This window comes from Solanum tuberosum, unplaced genomic scaffold (assembly GCF_000226075.1).
Source record: "Solanum tuberosum cultivar DM 1-3 516 R44 unplaced genomic scaffold, SolTub_3.0 scf00180, whole genome shotgun sequence".
Classification (NCBI taxonomy): Eukaryota; Viridiplantae; Streptophyta; class Magnoliopsida; order Solanales; family Solanaceae; genus Solanum; species Solanum tuberosum.
In genome coordinates this window covers 195,988-221,572 of record NW_006239107.1, presented here as the reverse complement: position 1 = coordinate 221,572, position 25,585 = coordinate 195,988, and the positions used below count along the sequence as shown (strand labels likewise).

The 25,585-nt window shown below is 32.0% G+C and overlaps 1 protein-coding gene across 1 annotated transcript; it reads right to left on the bottom strand.

Moving 5' to 3' along the window:
• Window positions 1-3,633: 3,633 nt before the first annotated feature.
• Window positions 3,634-10,727, bottom strand: LOC102601285 (PHD and RING finger domain-containing protein C126.07c-like). Its single transcript, XM_006354679.2, has 3 exons — window positions 10,109-10,727; window positions 4,376-5,723; window positions 3,634-4,058 (listed from the first exon to the last, which is right to left on the bottom strand). The coding sequence occupies exons 1-3, from the start codon at window positions 10,481-10,483 to the stop codon at window positions 3,829-3,831; spliced, it is 1,953 nt and encodes a 650-aa protein (XP_006354741.1). The 5' UTR covers window positions 10,484-10,727; the 3' UTR covers window positions 3,634-3,828.
• Window positions 10,728-25,585: the final 14,858 nt, after the last annotated feature.

The following is a 25,585-nucleotide window of genomic DNA, read 5'->3' as shown; positions in this document are numbered from 1 at the left end:
GCCTACGTTAATTGCATCTTCTTGAGGTACGACTTTCCCAAAATCTTTGCTAAATGTGAAATACTTGATGCATAATATTAAAGTACCTTTATTTAGACTCCTCTATGAATGAAGAGGGAAGAAAAAACAGGAAAAAATTAAAGCTTTTTTGATAGAATAAACTTTTAGTTGATACAATTGGGATGCAATTTACACACATAAAGTATTAATATATTTATTTTTACTCATTCACTATGCTAATTTTTATTTTTTTTTACTTTTATTTATTATTTTTGAAGTACAATAATATTTTTTTCATGTGTTACCCTCTCCTTCATTTACTTTTATGTTTTCACATAAAAAGAAAAGTTTTTCCTGTCTAGCCATGAAAGGACAAAGCATTAAATATAATTAATTAAACCAATCATTCATTTATATAACAAAATTAAAGGTTTAAGTAGTTTTTTTTTTAATTAGATAAAGATTGACGTTGAAAAAGTAAAGCACCACCAACGGAACGTATAAAACTGTTTCTTCCTTAATTATAGATCTCAAATTCGAAATTTAAATATGAAAAAATCCTTTATAGAGAACGCTATCCCTTAAATGGACTATGCAACTTAAATTTAGTTTATTTGAGCTTTAATATAAATATCGAACAGTAAATGAAAAACAAATAAAAAAGATAAAAGCATATATAGGTCCGACAATATATATAATCAAAGTAAGCGTTCACATTAAGGTGCACTACTCCTACAACCGAACAGGTTGTCTTTCGTTAATCATTAAACATATAGTAGTATAATTGTATGAATTAAATTAAATTACTCCAAGTAATCACTCATATTATATTAACTTTATGCTTTATTTTGTAATCTTAATTCCTTTTTTGAAAAAGAAAAAGTATAGCAGAACATGCATGGCTGGTCCACTCCTATCTTTAATTAACTTAACAAACTACTTAAATATTTTAATTAATTAATTATAACCAATTAATCGAGCTATAGGTTTACTTTAATTTTTAATCGATGGATCTTGACGTCGGTAACATGCAGTCCTCTTAGCTATAGCATATACGTCCAATATATAATTTATGTAGTGTCAAATTTATATGGAATACGATTTTGCGTGCTAGCTACCATTAATAATACACATATTTATGTGTAGGTATAAGATGGATGAATTCATAATTTAATCTTAATGATTTTTATTTTAAGGTTCTTAAATATTGAACTCGTTGTACTTTTTTTGTGTGTGAGCGCAATACTTCATATTTGATGAAAAATTATGTTACTATCTTCGTCCACTTTTAATTGTTATAGTTTTTTTAGTGTTAACTTAAAAAAACTTTGACTAACATTTTACGATGTATTTTTTCATCATATTTATGTGCAAAAAATTAGTACAATTTATAGTACTTTTCGTATAGTTTTGAATATCTAAATTTTTTATTTAAAATATTGAATTAATGTAATCAAATTAACTTTCAAAAAGCGCTATATGACAAATAAAAGTAGATGGTATCTATGTTTGATGTCGAAAAATACAGAATATTGTGAAACTCATGTGATTTGTTTTTTATAAGTATTCTTTTTATACACATTTATTAAAATATGCAAGATAAATCAATTTAAAGAATGTGGTGCAGTTGGATAAAAATGTTTCTCGGTTGTCCAAAGTCTTGATTTCAAATTCGGAATATGAAAAAGTTCTCGATAGAAAATGCTTCCCCCAATAGCCTTTATATGGCACAATTAAATTAATTAAATTTCAATGCAACTAGCGGGACGGACGAAAAATAAAATAAAGGGGTAAAGCAAAAGTGTGCCGTATATATCCAGAGCCACAACTTTTGTTGAACAAAGAAGACGAGTTTAACTTCAACACTGCAAATCACGTGCTGTTCACAAAACGACAAAAATAGTTTCTTCAAAGGAAATAGGCCAACTCTAGTGCTTGAGAGTTTGGGATACAACACTTTTACTTAACATTAAATTGAATAATTAGTGAGATTAGTTTTATTTTCTGCCTCTTAATCATAATGGAAATTAAATTAAAACAAGGACAGCTAATGGTAATTTCACATTCCAAAAGGATGAATGGCCTTTCAATCCTACAAAATACTATTTCTATTTCAATATTTTGATTCGATTAAGAAAAACTCTGAGTTTCAAAATCATAGTCAATATATGCAAAGATAACATATGGAATATGACAATTACATTTACAGATAGTAAAGAGGTATCCATTTGTATATTATATTATACTGGAAGAAGCAGCAATCATTAGTTTAATTTTATAATAGCATTAGTTTAAATTTGTAAATTATTTTTTAATGAATGAATAATAATTGTTGAGTTGGAGAATCTTCTTTATCTTCTTGTGTGTTGGCTGTTGCACACATTCTCTGCTTAAGGGTATCATTATAGGGATCAGTTAACAATACTTTTTTCTCTCAGCTTAATTAATTAATAATTAATCATTTTTGTTTTTTTTTCGTATAAGAAAACAAGCGCGTGTGAGAAACATGTCGTGTAGTCCGTGAAATACGGGAAAGTCACGTGATAAAAAATGTTTACTTACCGCATCTGTTCCGCCTCCCAAATCACGTGGCCAACTCATGCCTCATTGGGTGGGTCCCTACTTTTGGTGCTCTAACATAAATAACGCCCGTCTATAGATTCGATTGAACTTAATAATTTATCGAAAAATATAATGGAAGAAATGAAACTATATGATAAGAAGGAAACAACAACCTTGATCGCCATCTTTATATATTAGAAGTATTGATTATGTAGAAATTATTAAAAACGATTAAAAAATTTGAATTTTATATTTTCAAAATAAAATTTAAAAATGCATGTGTAATATGTATAGTTTGGGATTTTTAGAGGGTGAGATAGTGACTTGTGATAGAGGAAATATGGTGAGATGATGGGACTTGTAGCCTGTAGGTGGAGGGGCCCAAAACAAGAGGCCCAGATTAGAGGGATGACGTGGGAGGCTGCGTGACGTACGTGACCTGTGAAAGAGACCACCCCCCTCACGTGCGCCCATTCCCTGCCGTTAACCTCCCACCATGCTTGCCGTCTAGTGTGCCGGTGGGGACCATCTTCACGGACACGCCGTTAATCAGACGTTCCGTTAGTAATAACGGTAACAGATTTCGTGAAGCGTCGCTCCTAAAATGACATTTTTCATTTAACCTAATAAACTAAATTAATAATCAATTATATATTTTATTAATGCTCCTCTTAATTTAATTTACAAGGCACTTTTCATTCATGAGAAAAGTTTAATATTTTTCGTGTAGTTTTTGAATATTTAATTTGAATTTAAAATATTGAGTTGATCTAATTTAAATTTAGCTTGAAAGATTAGTCAACTTGATTCTCGAGAGGGTTCGATCGGATCATGGCGTAAAATCAAAAGGGTAGATATCATAGCACGGACTAGACATATTTGTCATTTGGAATGCCTTGAAAAGTTTGTACCTCGATGATGTGGTGGTCACTAACGAACAACGAAACAAGACATTTTTTCAAGTTTGCTCAACCTCCAATCTTTGGATTTATTATGTTGCAGCAAAATGAAGATGTCAAGTGACAAGCTTAAAAGAGAAAAATTCATATATATATATACAAAATAAGATTTCATAATTATCAAAATAACAGTTAGCCATTTACCAAACATAACAGGTACAATTATGTTTTACAAAATGTCTACAGAACACTGAATAGCCCACTAAAATGATAAATATTTCCCCTGAACTAATTTATCTATGGTATAATTCTGACCTATAAAGAAGTATAGGCAAATGTCTAATGGTGTTGCAAACTACCAATCCTGTCATCTCTTGTCTAGCAGTATAGTATTCACCACATTCTTCACAAATAAGAAGAAACATTCTCGGCACGATTTAGGCATTAGAGTAGATCTCCTGAGTTCCTTATCTTCCTCGCTGTGGACACACACGCATTCTGGAAGGGAAGAAATACCATGTGTTTTGTGCTCCAGACCACAAGCAGCTAAGATGGAATGAGTAGCTAGTCTTGCAACTTGCTTAAATGTGTCAGCTTCTGCACACATGAAAGTCGATGAAAATCATATATAGAGTCAAGAATTAGAATATCATACGGTAACATTTTTGTTTTTGGTCATACAGATTACAAGACTGATGATTCCATGTACTAAAGTGCTATCGATGATTGAAGTATTATAGGCGTATGAATACATTGTCAAATTTGTATATAGTCCCATTTGCTTTAGATATGTAGTTATACAAGTAGAACTGTAGAAGAAAGAATAACCAACTCTGACCAGATGCATCATGCTATTAAAATGCAATGAAGTGATACATGCATCAGCAAACTACAGGCCAAAGTAAAAGACGTACCGAGCTTTTTATCTCTGCACAGGATTTTCAGGTTGAGCTTCACAAGAGATTGGATCTCAGTCTTAGCATCAGATTTCACCTCAACCCTTCTCTTAGTGCCACTCCTTTCGACCTTCAGTTTCTCCTGAGGATTCACAATGCTATTCGAGGAAGAACTGATCTCTTTCTCATGACCTACAGTAGTAGAAATTGATGTCGACCTGATAGAAGAACTCAAATGTGTGGACCCAGCACACGACTTATTCTTCCGTGGTAGTCCATTGTTCGCATCACAGACATATGGCTGAAGTGAAGTCTGAGACTCCTTCGAAGATACAAGTTCACTATATAATGGTCTGCATGACATTGAAGAACCATTATATACACCTGAAGCACCTTTTGATCTAATGTCCAACTTACAAACATCACTCTCGGAATGACTACCTGGACCAACATTTTGAATATACGTAGGTCGATGCTGTTCAATCTTTAGTGAGATAGACCTTGAGCTCGATTCACTCGCTTCTTTGTAGCTAGTATTCTTCTGAACGGAGTGTTTTGAGGCCTGAACAGAACTTTTGTTCCCGACACTATTTTGTTCTATTGCCTTAGCCATATTCATCATTTTCCACGCCTTCTCCACCTCTGTTGACCCTTTACTGTCAGGTCTATTTTGATTGGAAGGCTGAGAAGTCCTTGGTTGACTCGAGCAAGATACTAAAGGCCGTTCACCAGAACTGCTGCCACGCACTGGTTTTAGTTTAGCACTACTAGCATTACTCACTTTGCTAGAAGGAAACCTCAAGGATCCACTTTGAAAACCATTCCAATGTTCACGCAATATGCGTATCCTATCATGGACATTGCGGCAATGCCCCAGTGTTCTGGCATTGAACTTAGTGGCGCGTCCTGCAACACCATTTTTTCCTACATAACCTAACCTAATTGAGCTGCTTCGAGAAGTACTTTGCCTTCTAGATTCAATACGAGATGAACTCTCGGAAGCATCCAAAGCACCATTTGGAGCGCTCTCGACACCATCAACATAAGACTCTCGTACAATATCATATATAGATACTTGTCTTGCTGATTCTGCTGATTGGGGTTCACTGAAACTAGTTTGGGTATAGCAATCAGTTTTTATCTCACTCTGGGCCTGTTCAGCCTTCAGAAGGGCGCAGTCTGCACAAAACCAATCGCCCTCAGGAACAGTAGCACCAAGGCCAACACAATAAGTATGATAAGCAGTGTCACAAAGGTCACACAACAGCAGGAGAACGTCATCGGCCGTGCTGTGGCACACGTTACATTGCACTTCTGCATACAGATCCCGTGGTCCAGTTGTTGCATTTCCATGGCAATGATAAACCTGCATAAGCACTTTCATCAGTAATACACGAGAGACGGTCAAGAGATTATACCTACTCTACCCTACCATAAACCATGTAAATCTTTAAAATATACAACTATATCTATATCTATATTATATTAAAAGCAGGAAGCCCCAGCCTTAAAAGTTAAATCACAGAAATGCCCTTACTATAAACCTGAATATTCTATTTAATACAAATAAACATATTCAGCTGTTACAAAGAGTTGCACCATTTATGATGTAACAAACCGAAATCCTTACTATATTAATAAGGGCACTAGAACACTATTATAACTTTAAATTCTAATTGCAATAATTAAACTACCGAATTACAATGGAAATACTGAATTAACAAGTAACAAAAGATAGATATATGAATGGAGATGAGAAACTTAGACTCTAGAATTGGGGATGAGAAGCACAGAAACTGTCATTGCACATAATTCATATGATGCCCTCTCATAGTGATGCCATGTTCTATTTAACAATACCAAATTATCCTTTGTGAAGGCCTGGCCTTGTTGCTTGTACTGGGCCTACTTGTCCCAATACCTATCCATGTGATATACTTGTTAGTATCGTTATTGGGCTGGGGCTGATTCATAACATATGATCATCTGGTTTATCTCTGTATACAGAGAATTGTAATTATCATTATCTTGCCAATTTCTAAATTGGTAATAATAAAAAAAAGGTTTCTTATCTTAAATTAAGGAATATCACGTATACACTTAACTTCTAGCAAATACATTGATACATATATCAGTGTCCCTTGATCTCCTCTTTTTCTTGGTTGACTGCTTTTTATACAAGAACCAACAAATCTTCAGAATCTTTTTTTTTTTGATAACCGAGAAATCTGCCTGTGTCCCGCCCTTTGGATCAATCACAGCCTTCTAAACTCGGTGGATAATGGGCCCACCCCTCTACCCTTCTCCAGTTAAATACTGGGCTTCGCTTTGCATGGTGTGGGGCTTGAACTTGTGACCTAAGCCACAAATCCTCCACCTTATGCCACTCGAGCAAGGCCTTGGGGGCAATCTTCAGAATCTTTGAATGCGAGGCTATTTTAAAACATCTATTTAGTGTTCAATCAAGTACTGTTTACATCTAATTTGACTTGAATCATGTCTACTTGCCTAGCGTAATCGCCTGTTTAGTTGTTTTGACCGACTTATCACTAAAAGTCTAAAATCTAGGTCTCTTTATTGGTTGGTTCAATTTCAATTTTGAATGCTATCAGTTATCGGTTTGGAAATATGCTAAAACGATAATCGAACCAATAAGAAATGGATTATCGGGTTCCGGTTAATCAAACGGTTGTTACAGTTCGGTTAATAGTTTTACTGATAAGCTTATTTCAAAGTGAGGCAGTAACTTCTTCTTTGTATTTTTTTTATGGAAATATTTACTAAATGCTTTGATCATGAAAAAAAGGTGTTGTGAGTTGATGAAATGAGAAGGAGAAACGGTCTTCACAAGAAAGAATCAGAGACTTTTTCAACTACCAATTAAATTTGATAGATCTTATTGTGTTACAAGCTATATCATTAAGAAAACTCAAAACCAACAACTGATATCAACAAATCAATAATACTTTTTCAATTTGATTTATCGGTTACATCGGAATTTACATATGCCTACTAGAAGCACATGCATATGTTGGAGAAGGTTGAGCCTGAGGGGATAAGGAATTGCTATTTATTGGTTGAATAGTAACTTAATTTGCACATAGAAATTTGCTTCAATGAAAAAAGTTTCTAAGATAAAGCTAACTATTATTCTAGAGGTTTACGTACAAGCTATGGTGATTCCATTTTAGTATTTGCTTGTTTCTTGTCTTGTGTTTGATAAGTTTAAAATTTTCGAGTTATTTGGTAACGGTATCATATGCATGCTAGTCCAGAAGCTAATATATAGACCTCTGGTACCATTGTGAGCATCATACATATTGGTGTAGTCTTCAGGTACGATCGGGTTCATATTTTGTCCAACCTTTCTTTGTTCCATCATTTTAACGGGTTTGATATCTTTTCTTTCTTTATCATCATTAATTTTTTGGGTTGCACCACGTTGATATATGTCACTTTTAAGAAGTCCCACATCGATAGAGGGGTGAGATTATTGATTTCCTTATATGGACTTGGACAAACCTCCCCTCATGAACTAGCTTTTGGGGTTAAGTTAGGCCCAGGTTTCATATCTTTACCTGGTATCAGAATCGAACCCATCTCAATTTTTGTTGTTCACCGATGTTGGGCCCCTATTTATAAGTGTTCACACTCCAGTTGAGGTCTGGGTGTGCGGGGGAGTTTTAAGAAGTCCCACATCGGTAGAGGGATGGGCAATTGGTCTCCTTATATGAACTTGGACAAACCTCCCATCATGAGCTACCTTTTTGGGGTTGAGTTGGGCCTAGACGCCATATCTTTACAATTACTATTATCTTTATTCCTTCTAATTTTAATTTTAAGCTTTCGTTTTAGTACATATCATCCGATACTTTGAAAAGAATATCCCTAGCAGATAGTATGTTTATTGCTGGACAAATAGATAGAAATTTGCCATTATATGGGAATTTTTTGGCATACCTTAAAATGAATGAACTAACTTTATTGATTCCTGCACATGTAAAAGATGACTAGAAACTGCCAACACTTTGATGAATAAATCTTTTGTGTGTGCGACACTTCTTAGTATTTCTTATTTACTACTATTAGATATTGGTTCTTGATTCAAAAATTACAATATTTTCAAGTTTTAAGTGCCTAATCTTGCTCATTTTGGTGAGTGCCGTATAGAGAAAATCTTTTGATCATGACTTTTTGTTGAGATATGTTTTATCTTAATGAAGCAGGCTAATTTTATAACCACCCTGCTAATGAAGGTGGAGGGGTCATAAAATCAAAATAAGTAAAAAAAAAAAAAAGAATCATATGGATCTAATTAAATTGATCATTCATTTTAGTAGGTATAGATAATGTCCAAATATCTTGACCTCACAAACAAGTCACCATACAACGATTTGTATTGACTATTCACAAATACAGAATTTGCACTTTATTCTTTCATGCATATAAGTTTTGCTTTAATAATATTGATATTATTTTACATAACCATATATTATATGACTCGGCATACACATGCAATGCATGTGATGTGAAACTTGTATAAAGAACAAGTATGAACCACAAAAAGTGGAAACAACAAGATTGGTCTTCCAATCCAAACCTTTGAAGAATTAAGATGACTCTAGTAAAAAAAAAATATTATTCAGAGTGCAGTGAGAACTTCATAACTTCTCCATCAATGCACAAAAGATAGCAGATCACTAATAGGAGTCACTGTTTCTGATAGACTACTGGCTAAAGATAAATTGTTCAGAATTTATTAGTGAATTCTAATGTGTAAACACCAGTTTGATAACTTACGAGATATAAAGGTGTAAATGCAGGATGATGAAATCACAATAGACCAAATGGATAGCTTTTATACAGCAAATGAACATAAGCTTTTCATCAAATTACTAAATTACATAGTATAACTAAAACAGAAATACCTTGCCAATTTCTGAGTTGAAAATCAGTAAAAATGAGCCTTATTACCTCCTTAAAAAGGAGTCTATATTTATCCTGATGCAAGCCTGCCTATCGTTTCCTTTTTATCTTTAGATGTAATTCACCTGTCGACTATCAGTGGAGGATCTATGAAGAATGGAGGGGGTGCCGAACATTTCGGTTGAAATTCTGTGTGTATATATATATATGCATAAGGAAATGTATAGATATTAACCATGGGACCCAAAGAAACAATGAGCCTCATGGTGCCAGTGGTTAAAGTTCAAGATTACCACTTTGGGGACGCAAGTTCGAACCCTGTTGGGTGAATTTACTTTAACTTTTTTTATCAGGCGGACATCCTTTTGTAGCGAATTTATTAAATTAAAAGTGGATAAGAGATAAGAAGAACAGAACCTAGACCTCTTCTAACTAAAACCTTGACTAAACCAACTATACAAGTCTAAATCTTGAAAAGTTTGCAAATAAAAATTAAGTATAGTCTTCCTTTGTGAATATTATGCTACATATGTTACTGTTCAAGCAACGTGGCACCCGAAGCTTCCAAAATCCTGAATCCTCTTATGTCGGCAATAATTATGAGCATTACTATGACAGATTTTAGTTTAATTTAAACATAGATTGACATGAGCCTGAATGGTTTTACTACATAAATGAGTGTATAAACTTGAGCTCACAGTAGTTATCACTATTTGCAGAATTGGGAAATCCTCAATCATGTAAAAAAATCTCAAATAGAGCAAATTCAGCACTCAACATTCATCAAATCCAACAGAAATTCAAGACAAAGTCAGAGTAACGAACCTGATCGCGGACAGGAACATTGACAACGCGTTCGGAAGGGAAAATGGGAGGTCTAGGAGGGCGGCGGATGATGGAGAACCGGCGTTTACACATGGGGCATCTGGACTCAACTTTAGACCACTCTATGATACATACAAAGCAAAAGTAATGGTCGCAACAATCTATAACACCTCTGATAATTGTTGTTCCATGTCCAGTTTCAGTCAAGCAAATTCCACAGCAATTCGATTCCGTCTCTGAATCCGAAAGTTCAAGCTTCGATTTGCCTTTGTCGGATGAGGACGGGGAAGATTCAGGTGAACCCAGGGTTAGGGTTTTGACACGTTTGCTTGGATACATTTCCGGAGCTCCGGTATATTCCTCGTCGGACGCCATCTCTGAGAAGAAATTCTAGATAGCCGGAGTATTGGAATCGCCGGAATTGTTCCCGTCGTTAGTTGTTTTCTTCACCATTAACAAGAAGAATACAGATAAAATGATCCTTTGCACATGATGGAGCAAAGCTTTGGGCCCATGGACTCAAATCTAAGTAAACATGCACAAGAAGCCCAAGCCCAAAATACAAACTATATAATTTTGCCCAATATTTTAAGGAAATTTCATTGTCCTACAATACTTGCCATGAAAGCCAAATTATGTAAATTTTGACTAATATTTGAAGATATATATTTTCACCACAATCGAAGAATTGCAATTTATAGTATTTTTCATGTGATTTTTGAATATTTTAATTTTAATTTTAAAATATTGAGTTAATCTAATCCAATTTAGCTCTAAAAGTGAATTACATCAACTCTCAAGAAGTGAAATATGATAACTATTTCGAGACGGAATGAGTAGTATTGCTGCATTTGAAATAAAAGGAAAAATAATAAAGGCAAAAGCAAATCCACATTTATGCTAAGAGTTGTATCTATTAACACTGACACTACAACAATACATAATTCTATTTATTTTTCGTAGAAACTTGTCCCAAAAAAGTCATTTATCCTCTATTACTTAGTTATTTTTTTAACCAGTTTTTTTGCCTTTCATGTGATTTAAAAAAGAAGTGATTGCACATCCTTTGCTATATCATCACTTAGAGATATATTTGTTCCAAACTTTCAATCGGAATAAGAATTAGTATTTGTAGCATAAAAAAAGTTTAACGAATCAAAACTACAAACGACATGTGAGATTCGTTGAAGTGGTTGAATATCTTCATCATTAATTTGTAAACGATAGACTAAAAGTTCGAGTCATGTTTGAAAACACATCCTTGGTGAGATTGGAGGAAAAACTATAATAAGTACTAATTAACATCATCATCTTTAGTACAATGAGAAATTAAAGGACCCAAAAAAAGAAATTTAAGTGCAATTGTTAGTGTATATATATATACTCTAGCACATGAAAATATGTAAATTCTTTTATACCTTTGCTAGATATTTCCATTGTATGCATACAAGTATATATATAATTCTTTTATTACAAGATCATTATATTCATAATTAATATATAGTTTGAAGAGTTGTGTATAATTAAGGTTAGTTATTCCTTGGAGGGTGTGTTGTTGCCACATGATAATCAGCAGCAGTGAAATCCATTAAACTTGCTCTATTCCCTTTCATTTCTTTTCTGCCTCTGCCAATTACTTCTACTTTAATAGATGCTGGAACATAATGACCATCATAAACTTCCTGCAATTTATACAACCCCTTGATTAAGTTTTTTCAAACTCTAATTTAGAAAAGTAATGATAGAACATGGAAAGATAGTTAGTTGAACATCCTTTGTCGAAAAATATTATACTATGTACAATAACATTTCAGTCTGAGAAAGGTAGGATGTACTATATACGCATACCTCATCCCTACCTTATACTGCATACATATATATGTCAGAAAAATATATTTTTTATACATATAATGTAATTTCTGATTTCGCCAATGTGGAAAAGTAAGGCGAGAAATTATAGTAAATTAAAGGAGAAAAACAACAAGGTCATGATATTATAAGATGGTTCGTTCCTACCTTGTGATCAATGCCATTTCCAGCTTCATCAACAATTACAATCTTTTCTTTAACTGCAGAACCATAGTGTATAAATTAATGTACGATATATTATTCATGAGATATCTCAAGAAAGGAACATTTTAAATGTGTAGAAACTATGTACACCTATAGAAGCTAAGGGGGGAAAATAAATTAAAAGTGTAATGTACCTTGGTCATGAGTAGTAGTATGAGCAATTGTAGTATCTTTTATGGATACTAAAATAAAAACAAGAACAAGCATAACTTTTAAGGACAACATTTTTCACCTCTTAGTCTTTTGTTTTCAAAAAGGGAGGGGAAGCACATAGAAAGAATTACTAGGATTATATTTATAGAAAAAGACTAAGGTCAAAAACTTAGTCAAATCTTGGGTTCACAACAACAACTCACTTTTTTTTTATTAAAAAATTGGAGATAAACATAAAGTACATTAATTACTATAGAAAACTTATGTAAAACAAAACATTAACAAGACCATTTTTATTTATTGGTACCAAGAAACAGTTGTATAGAGTATAGACTCACAATTATTAATTAAATGCATTCCCACATATATATATATACTATATATATTCCACTATGAATTTTGTTCCGATTGATCATAACATAAAAAGTCATATATACTTACTTATTACATAATACAAATAGGATAACTTAAAGACAAATGAACCTAATTAATATAACATTTAAATTTGATTAACATTTTCAATATTCCCCTTAAATAAACTTGACTGTCTTTTCACATTCTTCAATTGCTTTTGATAATTTCATTTTCAGCTAACTAAAGCATTTAATTTGGAAATCCCAGTATATATTTGTTTAATTTGGTAAATTAAAGAGAGTGGAATGGCAGATACAACTGTTTTCCATCCTATCTTCTGTCATGCATACAACCTTAATTCAACCTTAGTTTGCGTAAAAGCAAAACAAGTTTAATGTCTATACATTCATTTAATTAATAGTGTACACAGATGACAAAATTAACTCGTGAAATTATAACCTGTCTAATTTATTTAATTTGGATTGATTATTAAACCATTAATTTATTAGCTCAGTCCATTTCAATCAGATAATTTTGGGTGGGTCAATGACATTGGTAAAAGGAGGGAGAAGGAGAAGAACATGGGCAAGTGGTAAAATTGCCTAGATTCACTCAATTTTATATATCATGCTACTAATTGATAGCATAAGTTTAGGATTTAGTATTTACTAACAAACAAGTCCACAACACGAGGGCTCGGTCTTCCACTTTTTATTTATTTATTATTATTATTATTATTATTATTATTATTATTATTATTATTATTATTATTATTATTATTATTATTATTATTATTATTATTATTATTATTATTATTATTATTATTATTATTATTATTATTATTATTATTATTATTATTATTATTATTATTATTATTATTATTATTATTATTATTATTATTATTATTATTATTATTATTATTATTATTATTATTATTATTATTATTATTATTATTATTATTATTATTATTATTATTATTATTATTATTATTATTATTATTATTATTATATTGTTGTTGTTGTTGTTGTTCTTCTTCTTCTTCTTCTTCTTGTTCTTCTTCTTGTATTATATTATTATTATTATTATTATTATTATTATTATTATTATTATTATTATTATTATTATTATTATTATTATTATTATTATTATTATTATTATTATTATTATTATTATTATTATTATTATTATTATTATTATTATTATTATTATTATTTATTTATTTATTATTATTATTATTATTATTATTATATATAATGGTTGATTTTGAATTTTTTTTAAAAAATATGTAGCTCAAGGATTGTGGAGACTCGAACTTGGTGGTATTATGTGAATTTTGTGATGACCCGTCATGTCATTGTAAAAACGTGAGCGAATTGTCAGGTATGATATGTGTGTTTAGTTGAAGACTAAAGCCGTGAAAGTAATATTTGATGGCGAAAATTGTTATTTTCTGTTGAAGTGTACCCTGGATTGTACGGAAAATGAAGCTACTACAGTGAGAGTTTTGGGATTCTACTTGGGATGTCTTCCAATTTTGGGTTTTGGCCCCGCAGAGTGGGTGGGGCTGTAAACAATTTCTGGGTTTTCGAAAAAGAGAAAACTTGTTTGCCTTTTTTAAAACATAGCCACATGAAACAAAACAAAAACCCAAATTGAAAAGAAAATAGTCAATCAAATGACTCACTGCTCTACTTTTTTTTTTTCAACAATGGTAACTTTTTTATTTCATCACAAAGAACTATTACAAAAGTTGGATATTGGTAAACCAAATCCTATATGATTGAAACATACTCCAAGTATAAGAGGAGTATCAATAACCATTTTAGCTCTCAAAAAAAGAAAGGCTGGGATTAAATGATTCTGTGTTAGAATCTCCCTATACTGCGATAATCATGGAACATCAAGGGAGTAATTTTATTTTTTCTATATATTAGAAGAGGCAGTTTCAACATGCCTGCTTTGGCACTTTGGAGGGTGTTTCAGTAATTCACGTAGAATTGAAACAATATTATTGGCTGAAAAGTTATCTCACTATAGCAGCATTTAATAGGGGTGTTCACGGTTTGGTTTGGGTCGGTTATTGGTTAAAATCAAAACCAAACCAATTTAATCGGTTTTAAAATTATCAAAACCAAACCAAACCAAATATAATATAATATAATATAATATACATTTATCGGTTTGGTTGTTTTCGGTTTTGGTTTGGTTTGGTTCGGTTATTCGGTTATTAACCATACATAAAAATAAAAGAAACAATTCATTCAAAACGTGAAAAAAATGACAACAATCCATTCAAACAAAAAGATAGTTAGAATGACTGGCATTACAAAAACTTTCGATCATTGAATTTACTAAATAAAACTTCAAAATTCACTATTTTTGGCATAGAAGGAAGAGACAATGACATTTTCAGACCCACAAAGAATTTCCATAGACGCTCATATACATGAAACCAATAAGAAAAATGTTCTCACCCTAGACATTTTTTCTTTCGTAAGTAAATTATAAATAAATTTTGATGAAACATCTATAAAATCTTTAAAATTGTTTATGAATATTTATTATGTATGTATAATAATAAAATTTATGTATATAACTTGTTGGTTCGGTTCAGTTATTTCTTCAAAAAATTTCGAACAAAACCATAACCAAACCAAATACTATCGGTTCTTAACAATCTAAAACCAAACCAAACCAAAACCCAAATTAAATCGGTTCATTTAATCGATTTGGTTTGATTTTTCAGTTTGGATCGATTTTTATCCAAACCATGAACACCTCTAAGCAGCAATATAGATATTAGATGGACTTGACCATATTCTCCTTTGCTTAGCTCATCAGACATCACCAGATTCTCACTTAGCATTTCACAGATATTGCCGCTGAAACATCCGTTGTTGTTCTTCTAATTGGTTCTTTGTTAATTTGTAAGCAAAATTGTAAGTAAATTATTATGGAGTATTTCATATGTTGTCCCCCCCTCCTAATTTGGATTTAACACTAGCTTAAAAAAATAGAAAATAATAATTAAATTTTATAATTTAAATAAAATTATATATAAAATGTATCAAAATATTATTTCATTTTGTGAGTAGGTCAATATGCATGCTTTGGCATGTAGGGTCATTTTAGTTACTCCGTGGTTCCTTCGTTTTAATTCGTTGTCTTGTTTTTTGAGTTTTTGTATATTTTAAAATTACGTAAAATTATTATAAATCACAATAATAAAAAAAATATAAAAAAAATTATTTGACTTTTAGAATTTTATCAGTGCCACATAAATTGGAACAAATAATATAATATGTATTATTTGAAAATGATTTAAAAAGTACTATAAATCTCAATAGCTAATATCTTGAAATATTTTCGATAATATATTAAAAAATAATTTGCACAACTCTTGAAATTTTATTTGTGCCACATAAATTGGGACAAAAGAAAATAATATATATTATTTGAAAATTACGTAAGAGATACTATAAATAATAATTAGCATCTTCAAATATTTAAAAGATATATAAAAAGAATGTTTGGCTTTCAAATTCTATTAGTGTCACATAAATTGGAAAAGAGGAAGATGCCATATAGTATTTAAAAATCACATAAACGATACTATAAATCACAATAATGAACAAACTTAAGATATTTAGAAGACGTATAAAACATTAGGTTGACCTTCAAAATTATGTCAATGTCGCATAAAGTTAAATAGAGAAAATAACATATTATTTAAAAATGACATTAACATTAATATAAATTGCGTTAACTAACAAATTTAGATATTTAAAAATTAAGACGACTCTCCAAATTTCATCTATAATCACATAAATTAATAGAGAAAGAGTAATATACATTGGGCCCGTGCTAGCACGGGATCCAATGTCTAGTAATAACAGTATAACAGTGTTTGTGTATGTTTTGTTTTTTGGAGTCACATGCTCATTCGAACTCACAATCTTAGACTTGGATGTGAAGAGTATTTACTATTTGAGCAACTCTCTTTAATCGTGTTCAGATCTGTTTGCATGCAATGATCTTTTTTTCTTTTTTTTTGGTTTCCCACCCGGTGTCCGGAGCTCACATTAGAGCTCCGACTAAATCCGGATTGCGCACTGCAGGGCCCATTTGGGGGTGGCGCTCCCAATAGGATTTTCTCCATATCCAGGGCTCTAACCCGAGATCTCTGGTTAAGGATGAAACACTCACACCAGTGCACCACAACCCATGTTGGTATGCAATGATCATTTACCAGTGTACTCAAAGTGCTATCCCCTGCCAAAACAGTTTTCAGATAACTTTGTCTACTGACATTTAGACAGATGAAAAGAAATCACTTATTTCATTGTTTTTTTTTTTTGTCCCAGGACACAATGAAAAGAAGAGGGAAGCATGAACTATGAAACATAAAATCAGTAAACCTTTTGAATGACTTTATAATTTCAAATTTTGGTGGAGTTGTTTGAATCCTGTGACTGAATTCAATTACTGTAGAAGACAACATTGCAACTGGTGTATTATAGCCCGTGGTGGAGCTAGGATTTATAATTAAGGATTCAAAATCGGAAGAAGTAAACACACAAACTAATCAAAGAGGGTTCGACATTTACTATATATACATAAAAAATAATTTTATCCATGTATAAATAGTCATATTTTCCGCCGAAAGGGATTAGGCTGGCTCCCCCCCTGATTATATTTAGAAGGCCAAAGTACTTATTTTTAAAAAGTGAGGTATTAACCGAGCTTTTGGGGAAGTAGCAAAAAACTGTTTTTCAGAAACTTAGAAAATATTTGGAGGTACTTTTAAAGTAAATTAATTAGATACAAATTGTTTCTCACCGAAAACAGTTTTGACAAAAATAATCAGAATAAGCTGATTTTAAAATCTCGACCGGACAGACTATTATACTGTGATGCAAATTTGAATATTACATTACTTTCTACTACAAGTAATAAAATGTAATATGATCATCAACCTTCAAAAAGTAGTCGCAAATAAAATGATTAAAGAAAATAATGATGCTAGTTGTGCAAAATCCGAATTGGAATTCCTACGAAAAGTTTAAGATTACACGGTAATTAAAACGTCTCTAATGCCGATTAAGAGGACAAACAGTATAGAAGGGATGAGATTATAAAATAATTATGAGAATCTCATTGAAACGTATACTTCCTCTTACGAACATTTGATGGAATTTCAGTAGTAAAATTTGGCGTTGGCGCACTGCTGCTACCATCATTAAAGTTTGCAGGGTCTGCATAGAACTGGTAACTTAAGAAAAGGAGTACAAGAACACAAAAGGGCAGGTGGTGCAGGAAGCATCTCGCAGGGTCCAAAGAAACTAAGGGCCACATATTCAGGCAGCCCTACTCAAACACAAGCATCAATGGCTGACTTTACGGCTCAAACTCATGACCTATAGGTCAACATGAAGACAAGTTCCCAAAATCTCCTTCAAAAGATGGGCTAGATTATAAGCATCAAAATATTTTCTGCTATAGTGCTCACTTCTCCATCTTTAGTCGTTTTTACATCAAATATGTACGAATTACTGCTGCTTTTTAATTAAGGAAAATTTAGGACTGAGTGTTCTAACAAAAACCGATTGTTAGCCTATTAATGCCAAACTAAAAATTATACCCATGTTCCTAGCAGGAAAATTATTGTCACAAGATTCTCTATTTAAACGCTGATAAATAGTTATGTAATTGGATACAAGTGTTGAAATTGTTAATAAACAGTCTAACAATAACTTTTCTTAAACAGATATTGTTTTAGGGAAACAGTAGAAAATTTAATACTTCTCTCACGGTGTTGACGGTAAAAATCTTTTAAGCTTAAAAACACTCAAATCTAATACTTCTCTCACCAGCACTTTCCGATCTTCCCCTTCCACCTAACTCCGCTTTCATTTCTTTCTCTTTTCAATAATCTCAACAATTTCGATCTCCCTCAGCAAAACAGAAGTCACCTTTGAAAACTTAGTCTTCTGGGTAAAAGAAGAATTTTTTTTGTGGGTCTTTTGCTTCATTATATAACTATTAACAATATAATTAGCATATTTACAAGTGCAAAGAATTATGTGGTCGCCAATTTATCTTCAAGTACAAGTATTGCAGCTTCTTCATCAGGTCCGAATTGAAAAATATAATAAATCAAATAGAGTAAAAAAGAAAACAATATTTCTAATTAAATAAATGTTGAAACAAATAAAATTATAATTTTTTGCTTATCTCACTCGCCACTGGCGAGTGAAATACACTCTAGGTGCCACGTAGGATCACAAGGGGTAATAAATCCATGCTGAAAAAGAATAAGGGGTAGGACCCTTTTGAAGTTATCGCGTTTATTTAAAAAAAGTATTATAATTTAAGGGGGTAATGATATATTTTCTCTAGATAAAAAATGAAAAGATAAGCTCTATACATATGGGAGCAATAACAAAGAAATAATGCAAAATGGGAAGCATTACACAACAAGCAAGAGAAAAGCATTGACCAAAATAAACTATTTTAAAAACCAATTCACCAAACTAATACGTTTTTTAATTTTTTTACAAAAGTAGTATAAACGTACTTCATGGTAACGTTTTAGGTTATTTTTATTTTTAAAAATTTCTAACGGACAAAAATTAGACGGAGACTGACGACGTTAAATGAATAAACGTTACTATGAGTAACGTTTTAGGTGTAAAATGTTACTCACAATAGCGTTTATTGAGAATCCAATCACGTCAACCATGCAAATGCAGAATCAAATCCTGCAAAAATTTAATGTTACTCATAGTAACGTTTTAGGTTTAAAACGTTACTCACAGTAACGTTTTAGGTGTAAAACGTTACTAGGAGTAACGTTTTAAATTTGAAGGATTTGATTCTGCATTTGCAGGGTTGACGTGATTGGATTCTCAATAAACGTTATTGTGAGTAACGTTTTACACCTAAAACGTTACTCACAGTAACATTTATTCATTTAACGTCGTCAGCTCCATCAGTTTTTGTCCGTTGAATTTTTAAAATAAAAATAACCTAAAACGTTACCATGAAGTACGTTTATACTACTTTTGTAAAAAAATTAAAAAGCGTATTAGTTTGGTGAATTGATTTTTAAAATAGCTTATTTTGGTCAAAACTTCGAGAAAAACAGTAACAATAACCGAAACACAAAAAGCACCTATAATAGCCCAAATGGGAGAACAAGAAACTACTAGAATAGAGCTAATACTACCAGTGAGAAGAAAGGTCCAACTATGACCACTAAGCCTATCAAGCAAGGGAATGCTCGATTACTAATTAACATTTTATTTTTATTTTTTTTGGTAACAATTGTAAAAGATTACCATACCACCAAGAACAATTACAACTTAAAGAGCACCGATTCTGATAACAGAAATAGGCCTCCAACCAAGCAAAAACTAATTACAAAGTAAATGCTGAATAAAATTTCTACACTTGTGTGCTTTCTTAGACTTATTAAGTAAAGATAATCTTCCTATAACTTCCTTTTTTATCTGTAAAACGACCTCCTCTGTATGAACATTTCTCCCTTTGAACTTCTTCCAATTCCTAGCTCTCCAGGTATGATATAGTACTGCTCCACAAATGGCTGCCATGATTTCCTTCTTGAATTGTACCCAGTGCTTCACTTTGATTTTGTCCAACATTCTAGTAATCCCATTGATTTGTATTTTTGTCCTTGTCCATTGGTTGATCTCATGCCACACTACTAATGTCCATTTGCACTTCTCAAATAAGTGCACAGTAGTCTCCATAACTTGCTCATCACACACGCAACATGCTACATCTTCAACTGGGATGTTCATTCTCACATTTCTTTCTTGTGTAAGTAGTCTTCCTTGGACAGCCAGCCATACCATGAACCTATGCTTAGGCAAGGCCATGGAAGTCCAAATTAGCTCAGCAGTCCTCATTTTTGGCCTGTAACCCATTAATGCTAAATAACTTCTAGTAATAGAGTAATTACCAGACTGTGTTAACATATATCTACCCTGATTATACCAGCCCTGCATAAGTATTTTGATGCCATTGAGTTTCTTCCAGTACCAACTGCAATCTATATGTACTTTATGAGTCCAAATAGATGCATCAGTTTTTATATACATTTCCATGAATCCATTTCAACCATAATGACTCCTTGTTCACTACAATTTGCCACAACAATTGGCCCACTGATGCTATATTCCAGTTGCTACTGTCTTTAACATTCAGTCCCCCTTTCCTCTTTGGAAGGCATATTTTTTCCCATGAAACTAACGCTATCTTTTTCTTTTCTGCATTACATCCCCACAAGAAAGCTCTACATATTTTGTCCACTTCCTTAAGGATACTCTGAGGTAAAATAAACACTACCCCAAAAAGCTATGTATGAAAAATAATACAGCATTAATCACTTGTAATCTCCCAGCATAGGAAAGCTGCTTAGAGTAAGTTACTGTAATTCTTTGTGTGATCTTATCAACCAATGAATAGCATTCAGTTTTCTTCCATTTCTTTGGTGAAAAGGGAAGTCCAAGATATCTAATAGGAAACTGGCCAATTGAGAATCCAGTCCTCAACAGAATTTGACTTCTTGTATCCTCATCCACTCCAGCTAGGAATACACTTGATTTTTCCATGTTTGCCTCTAGTCCAGTAGCAGCACTGAAATGTGCTAGTGCCTCCAAACTCTCCCTAATCACTTTCCCCAAATTCTCTTATGTAGGTTAAGTTAGACAAATTTAGTAAACAAATACGGAAAGAGCAAATTACACACAGGGATACGACATAGTATTAATAATAACGCCTTCCTGGGGTAAGCAAAGGAACCTGATCTTCTAGAAGCGGCGGCAGGAGGAGGACATAAACAGATTCGGAAGACGGAGAAACCATTGAAATGCCAGTTTTACTAATCTCGAACTGCATCAATTTGCACCAAATACTACTCATAGACTAAAGCTTAGTGTTCCGACTGAATAATGGCTCATGGATGTACAATAGAGACAAAAGAGTACTGTAGAGAAGGTATGATTCCGATGTATTCGCCGGCGAGTTTGGGGAGCTGAAGGGGAAAGCAAAGGACTGAAAATTGGAAGAGAAATAACCAATAAATCAAGGAAATAGTAACCGGCCTGAACAATAAAATTTGGAGGAAGTTCAAAAAATCAAATGAAGCATTCATATGAATGAGAAACAATGAATATATGTCCAACACTTTTGCCAGCTTAATAATATGCATTTAATTAAAAGTGTAGTCAATTGTGAATAAAAAATTAATCATGCATGTCACTTTGTTATTATCTTACATTTAAAGAACGTTTAAAAGATGATAAATAAAAAAAGATACTCTAGTAGTATTATAGGTCTGTATATTATATGTACATAGAGAGTAAGCAATTAAATTACGGATTTGAATCCTTCGACCAATATATATCAATTGATGAAGAGGAGAATAAAAGTTTTTGGCCTCCACAACCTTAATTAAGCTTTCCATTTCAGGTAATTTGCCAGGTCTCGCTTTAATTTTTGGCTTTGATTACTTAATTTGTCATCTTCGCAAGCTTTCTCCTTGATTGTTTTTTAGTTTCTATTTTTCATCTAGGTTTAGTTTTATATGAGCTGATGAAGTTTGATTCTAAGAAGAATTGAAAATGGTTGTATGAATATTGAGAGCCCAATAGAGCTTTTATATTTAGTTGTTAAGCTTAGTTGAACAACTTCACACAATAGAGTTTAGCTTTTAGCTCTTAAAGTTGGCTGATCAACTTCGTACAACAGAACTAATTGTTGCATCCAATTTTAAATAGAAATCTCTCGATCCTGCCATTCCGAGTATAAACTTCTATTTAGGTTGCTGCAAATAACTTTGCTCCACTGGAATTTACCCTTCCTTGCTACATATATCTTATTAGTTGAGTATTTTTGTATGCTAGCAAGTTCAATCTCCAATACTCCAGCAACTTTTAGACGCTCTATACACCTCCATATCCTTTGTACCACGTCTTTGATATAGTAGCTACGTATTTAACTCACAAGCCCACTATATATGTTCCATAATAGCTTGCTAACAGCTACTCTGTTTTCAAAAGTCGTTTTGGCCTCAAATTTTAGAAAGAAAGACTTTTGAAATCTGCGGTCTACAAAAAAATCCTAGACTATAAATAATTTTTTAACGTATAAAAAGAGAAACTCTAAAATTAAGTTACTGCTAATTATAAGAAGATGATATAAGTTATTGTAAATTACTTCTAATGTGTCGCATAATTAGAACATAAAGTATAGTATTTTTAAATTGTTCACATAAATGTACTCAATTCTTAATTAACATTTTTGTTGTTAAAGCCTTCTATAATTAATTATCTAAACTACACTGCTCTCTCTTTCAGGTTTCCGTCCGTGTAGTTGTGATTATTGTACTCTATTTTTTAACAATTATTTTCGCTCAACTTCTTTGCTCTGCCAGTCTCTTAATTATTTCCTTTTAGTGTGCTACCCACATTTTACTTCTCTTCTCCTTATAGTAAAAACTTCAAGCTACATTTGGATTGCCTCCGCAATATAAAAGATACGTGCATGCTTAAGTTTAGCGAAGTCAAAAATGAATTGTTAAGAGGCAAAGATGTTAGTTAATAGTTAGTTATTAAAATTATGATTTCCTTGCCAACAGAAATTGACACTACTAACCTGTTTCTATCAAAGAACAAAACAATATATATTACAGTACTCCATTTCTCCGAACTTTCTTAATGGTAACCAAAGCTTTTATAAATATGTTTATTAGGATTATTGCCATCTGTTTATTCTAAATTATTTTATACCCTTCAATTCAACTTATTTCTTTCAAGTTCGAGCTACTACGTAGAAGCTGAAGATGATTAGTTCAAAAAGAGTATGTGTTTAAGCTTTGTCGAACTACCCCATAATTTTTGCTACCAACTGCACAAGCTCATAGTGAACATATCACGTCTCTAACTGGTAATTTGTCAACTTCTGTTTTTTGTTTGAGTTGCTTACTGCAATATTACTAAAATAATAATATTTCGTTCCTATTTTCACATTTCCTTTTGCAGCAACGTCTTATCTTTTTGCCCATGCACTCCCTTCTATGAAACGCTGAAATAATGTTGCCTTCTATGAAACGCTGAAATAATGTTGCACAACAAGCTGTATAATAACGCCCGATGTTTTAGCAAGGTATGTAACCATATTCCATTCTTACTACGCTGCACATCCACAACTTAAAACGCTTTTCCTTTCAACTGCAAGTATTTTGTCAACAACAATGTTGCACCAAGATGAACTATATACCACCATCGTTGTTTTGCCATTTATTTACAAATATTGTTAAATTAGGTCTTAGGCCTAACTTACACCCCAAAAGCTAGCTCAAAGGGGGGAGGATTGCTCAGGCCTTATAAGGAGTCCACCCATCTCATTAACCACCGATGTGGGACTTTTGTCATTCTTTAACATCCCACCTCACGCCCAGTGCTTAGCATCTGGTGCGTGGGCAATTTTTGATTTTGGGGTCCCCAACATCGGGTGAGACGGACCCTGCTCTGATACCATGTTAAATTAGGTCTTAGGCCTAACTCACACCCCAAAAGCTAGCTCAAAGGGAGGAGGATTCCCCAGGCCTTATAAGGAATCCACACATCTCATTAATCATCGATGTGACATTTTTGTCATTCTTTAACAAATATGTAAATAGCATAATGTAAACACACATAGAACAATCACAAATGTAGTTTCTATATATTAATAATCTTTAACTACTTGTCGCCCTACCAATATTTGTGACAAATATCACCTTATAGTGTATATTTTAAATTGAATATTCATATATGAATGAATGAAATATTGAGTTTCTTATAAGGTTTGAACAATCATCATATCTTCAAATTATTTTTTGAGATATGAATTAGGCACAAATCCAAATTATCTAAATTTAAGTATCTTTTGAGCGGTATATCAAGTGACCAAAAACACTTTTGAGGGATAAAATTAGTTTTTTTAGATTAGACTAGTCCTTGGACACGTGCTTTGCACGTGTATTCCATACAGTTTTAAACTACACAAACACACACAGTCAAATAATAACTCAACTTTGTAGGGTTATTTTGGTATTTCAACTTTTAACTTTTTTGCATCTATTTTTAGTGAAATAATTAATAATGATATTATTGTAGTAACTCAACTTTATAGGATTATTTTGGTATTTCAGCTTTTAACTTTTTTTGTTCCCATTTTTAATATATATATATATATATATTATAAGATAAATTTAATTAATTTACCAAGTAGGTAATTCATCATTAGTTTGTGCTAATTATAACAGAAGAAAATCAAAAGTCCAACGATTGCAAGCTTCCATAGCAAGTATTTATTGAAGCAATTACTTAGCATTTAATATAATGTTATGAATATAAATCATTTGAAAATACCTTTGCACGGTAGGAGTAACTGAGGTACACTTAAGGGTCATTTTAACTGTCGCAAAAACTTTTGATTTCCTTTTGTCATTTAATAGGATATCATCCATTTGTACAAATATTCATTGAATCTATATTAATTCATGTCATAGATTGTGAGTTCTCCATTTTTAAAATATTAATATTATTATTAAAAATATATTAGGATATTTATTATAATTAATGTGTATTTATATTTTTGTTCATAAAATATGCAATAATTGTGTTTAATAGAAAATACAATAGTTTTTATTTATATTTAATGTATATTTACATTTTTGTCCATAAATATTATGATATTATAAGGACATTTTTGTAATTCAACTTTTGACATAGAAGCTTCCCACTTATAATATAATATGATTAATAGAGCTTTATAGATGTATCATGAAGAATACAATGTGCATATTGATTTTTTTACGGTAATTGG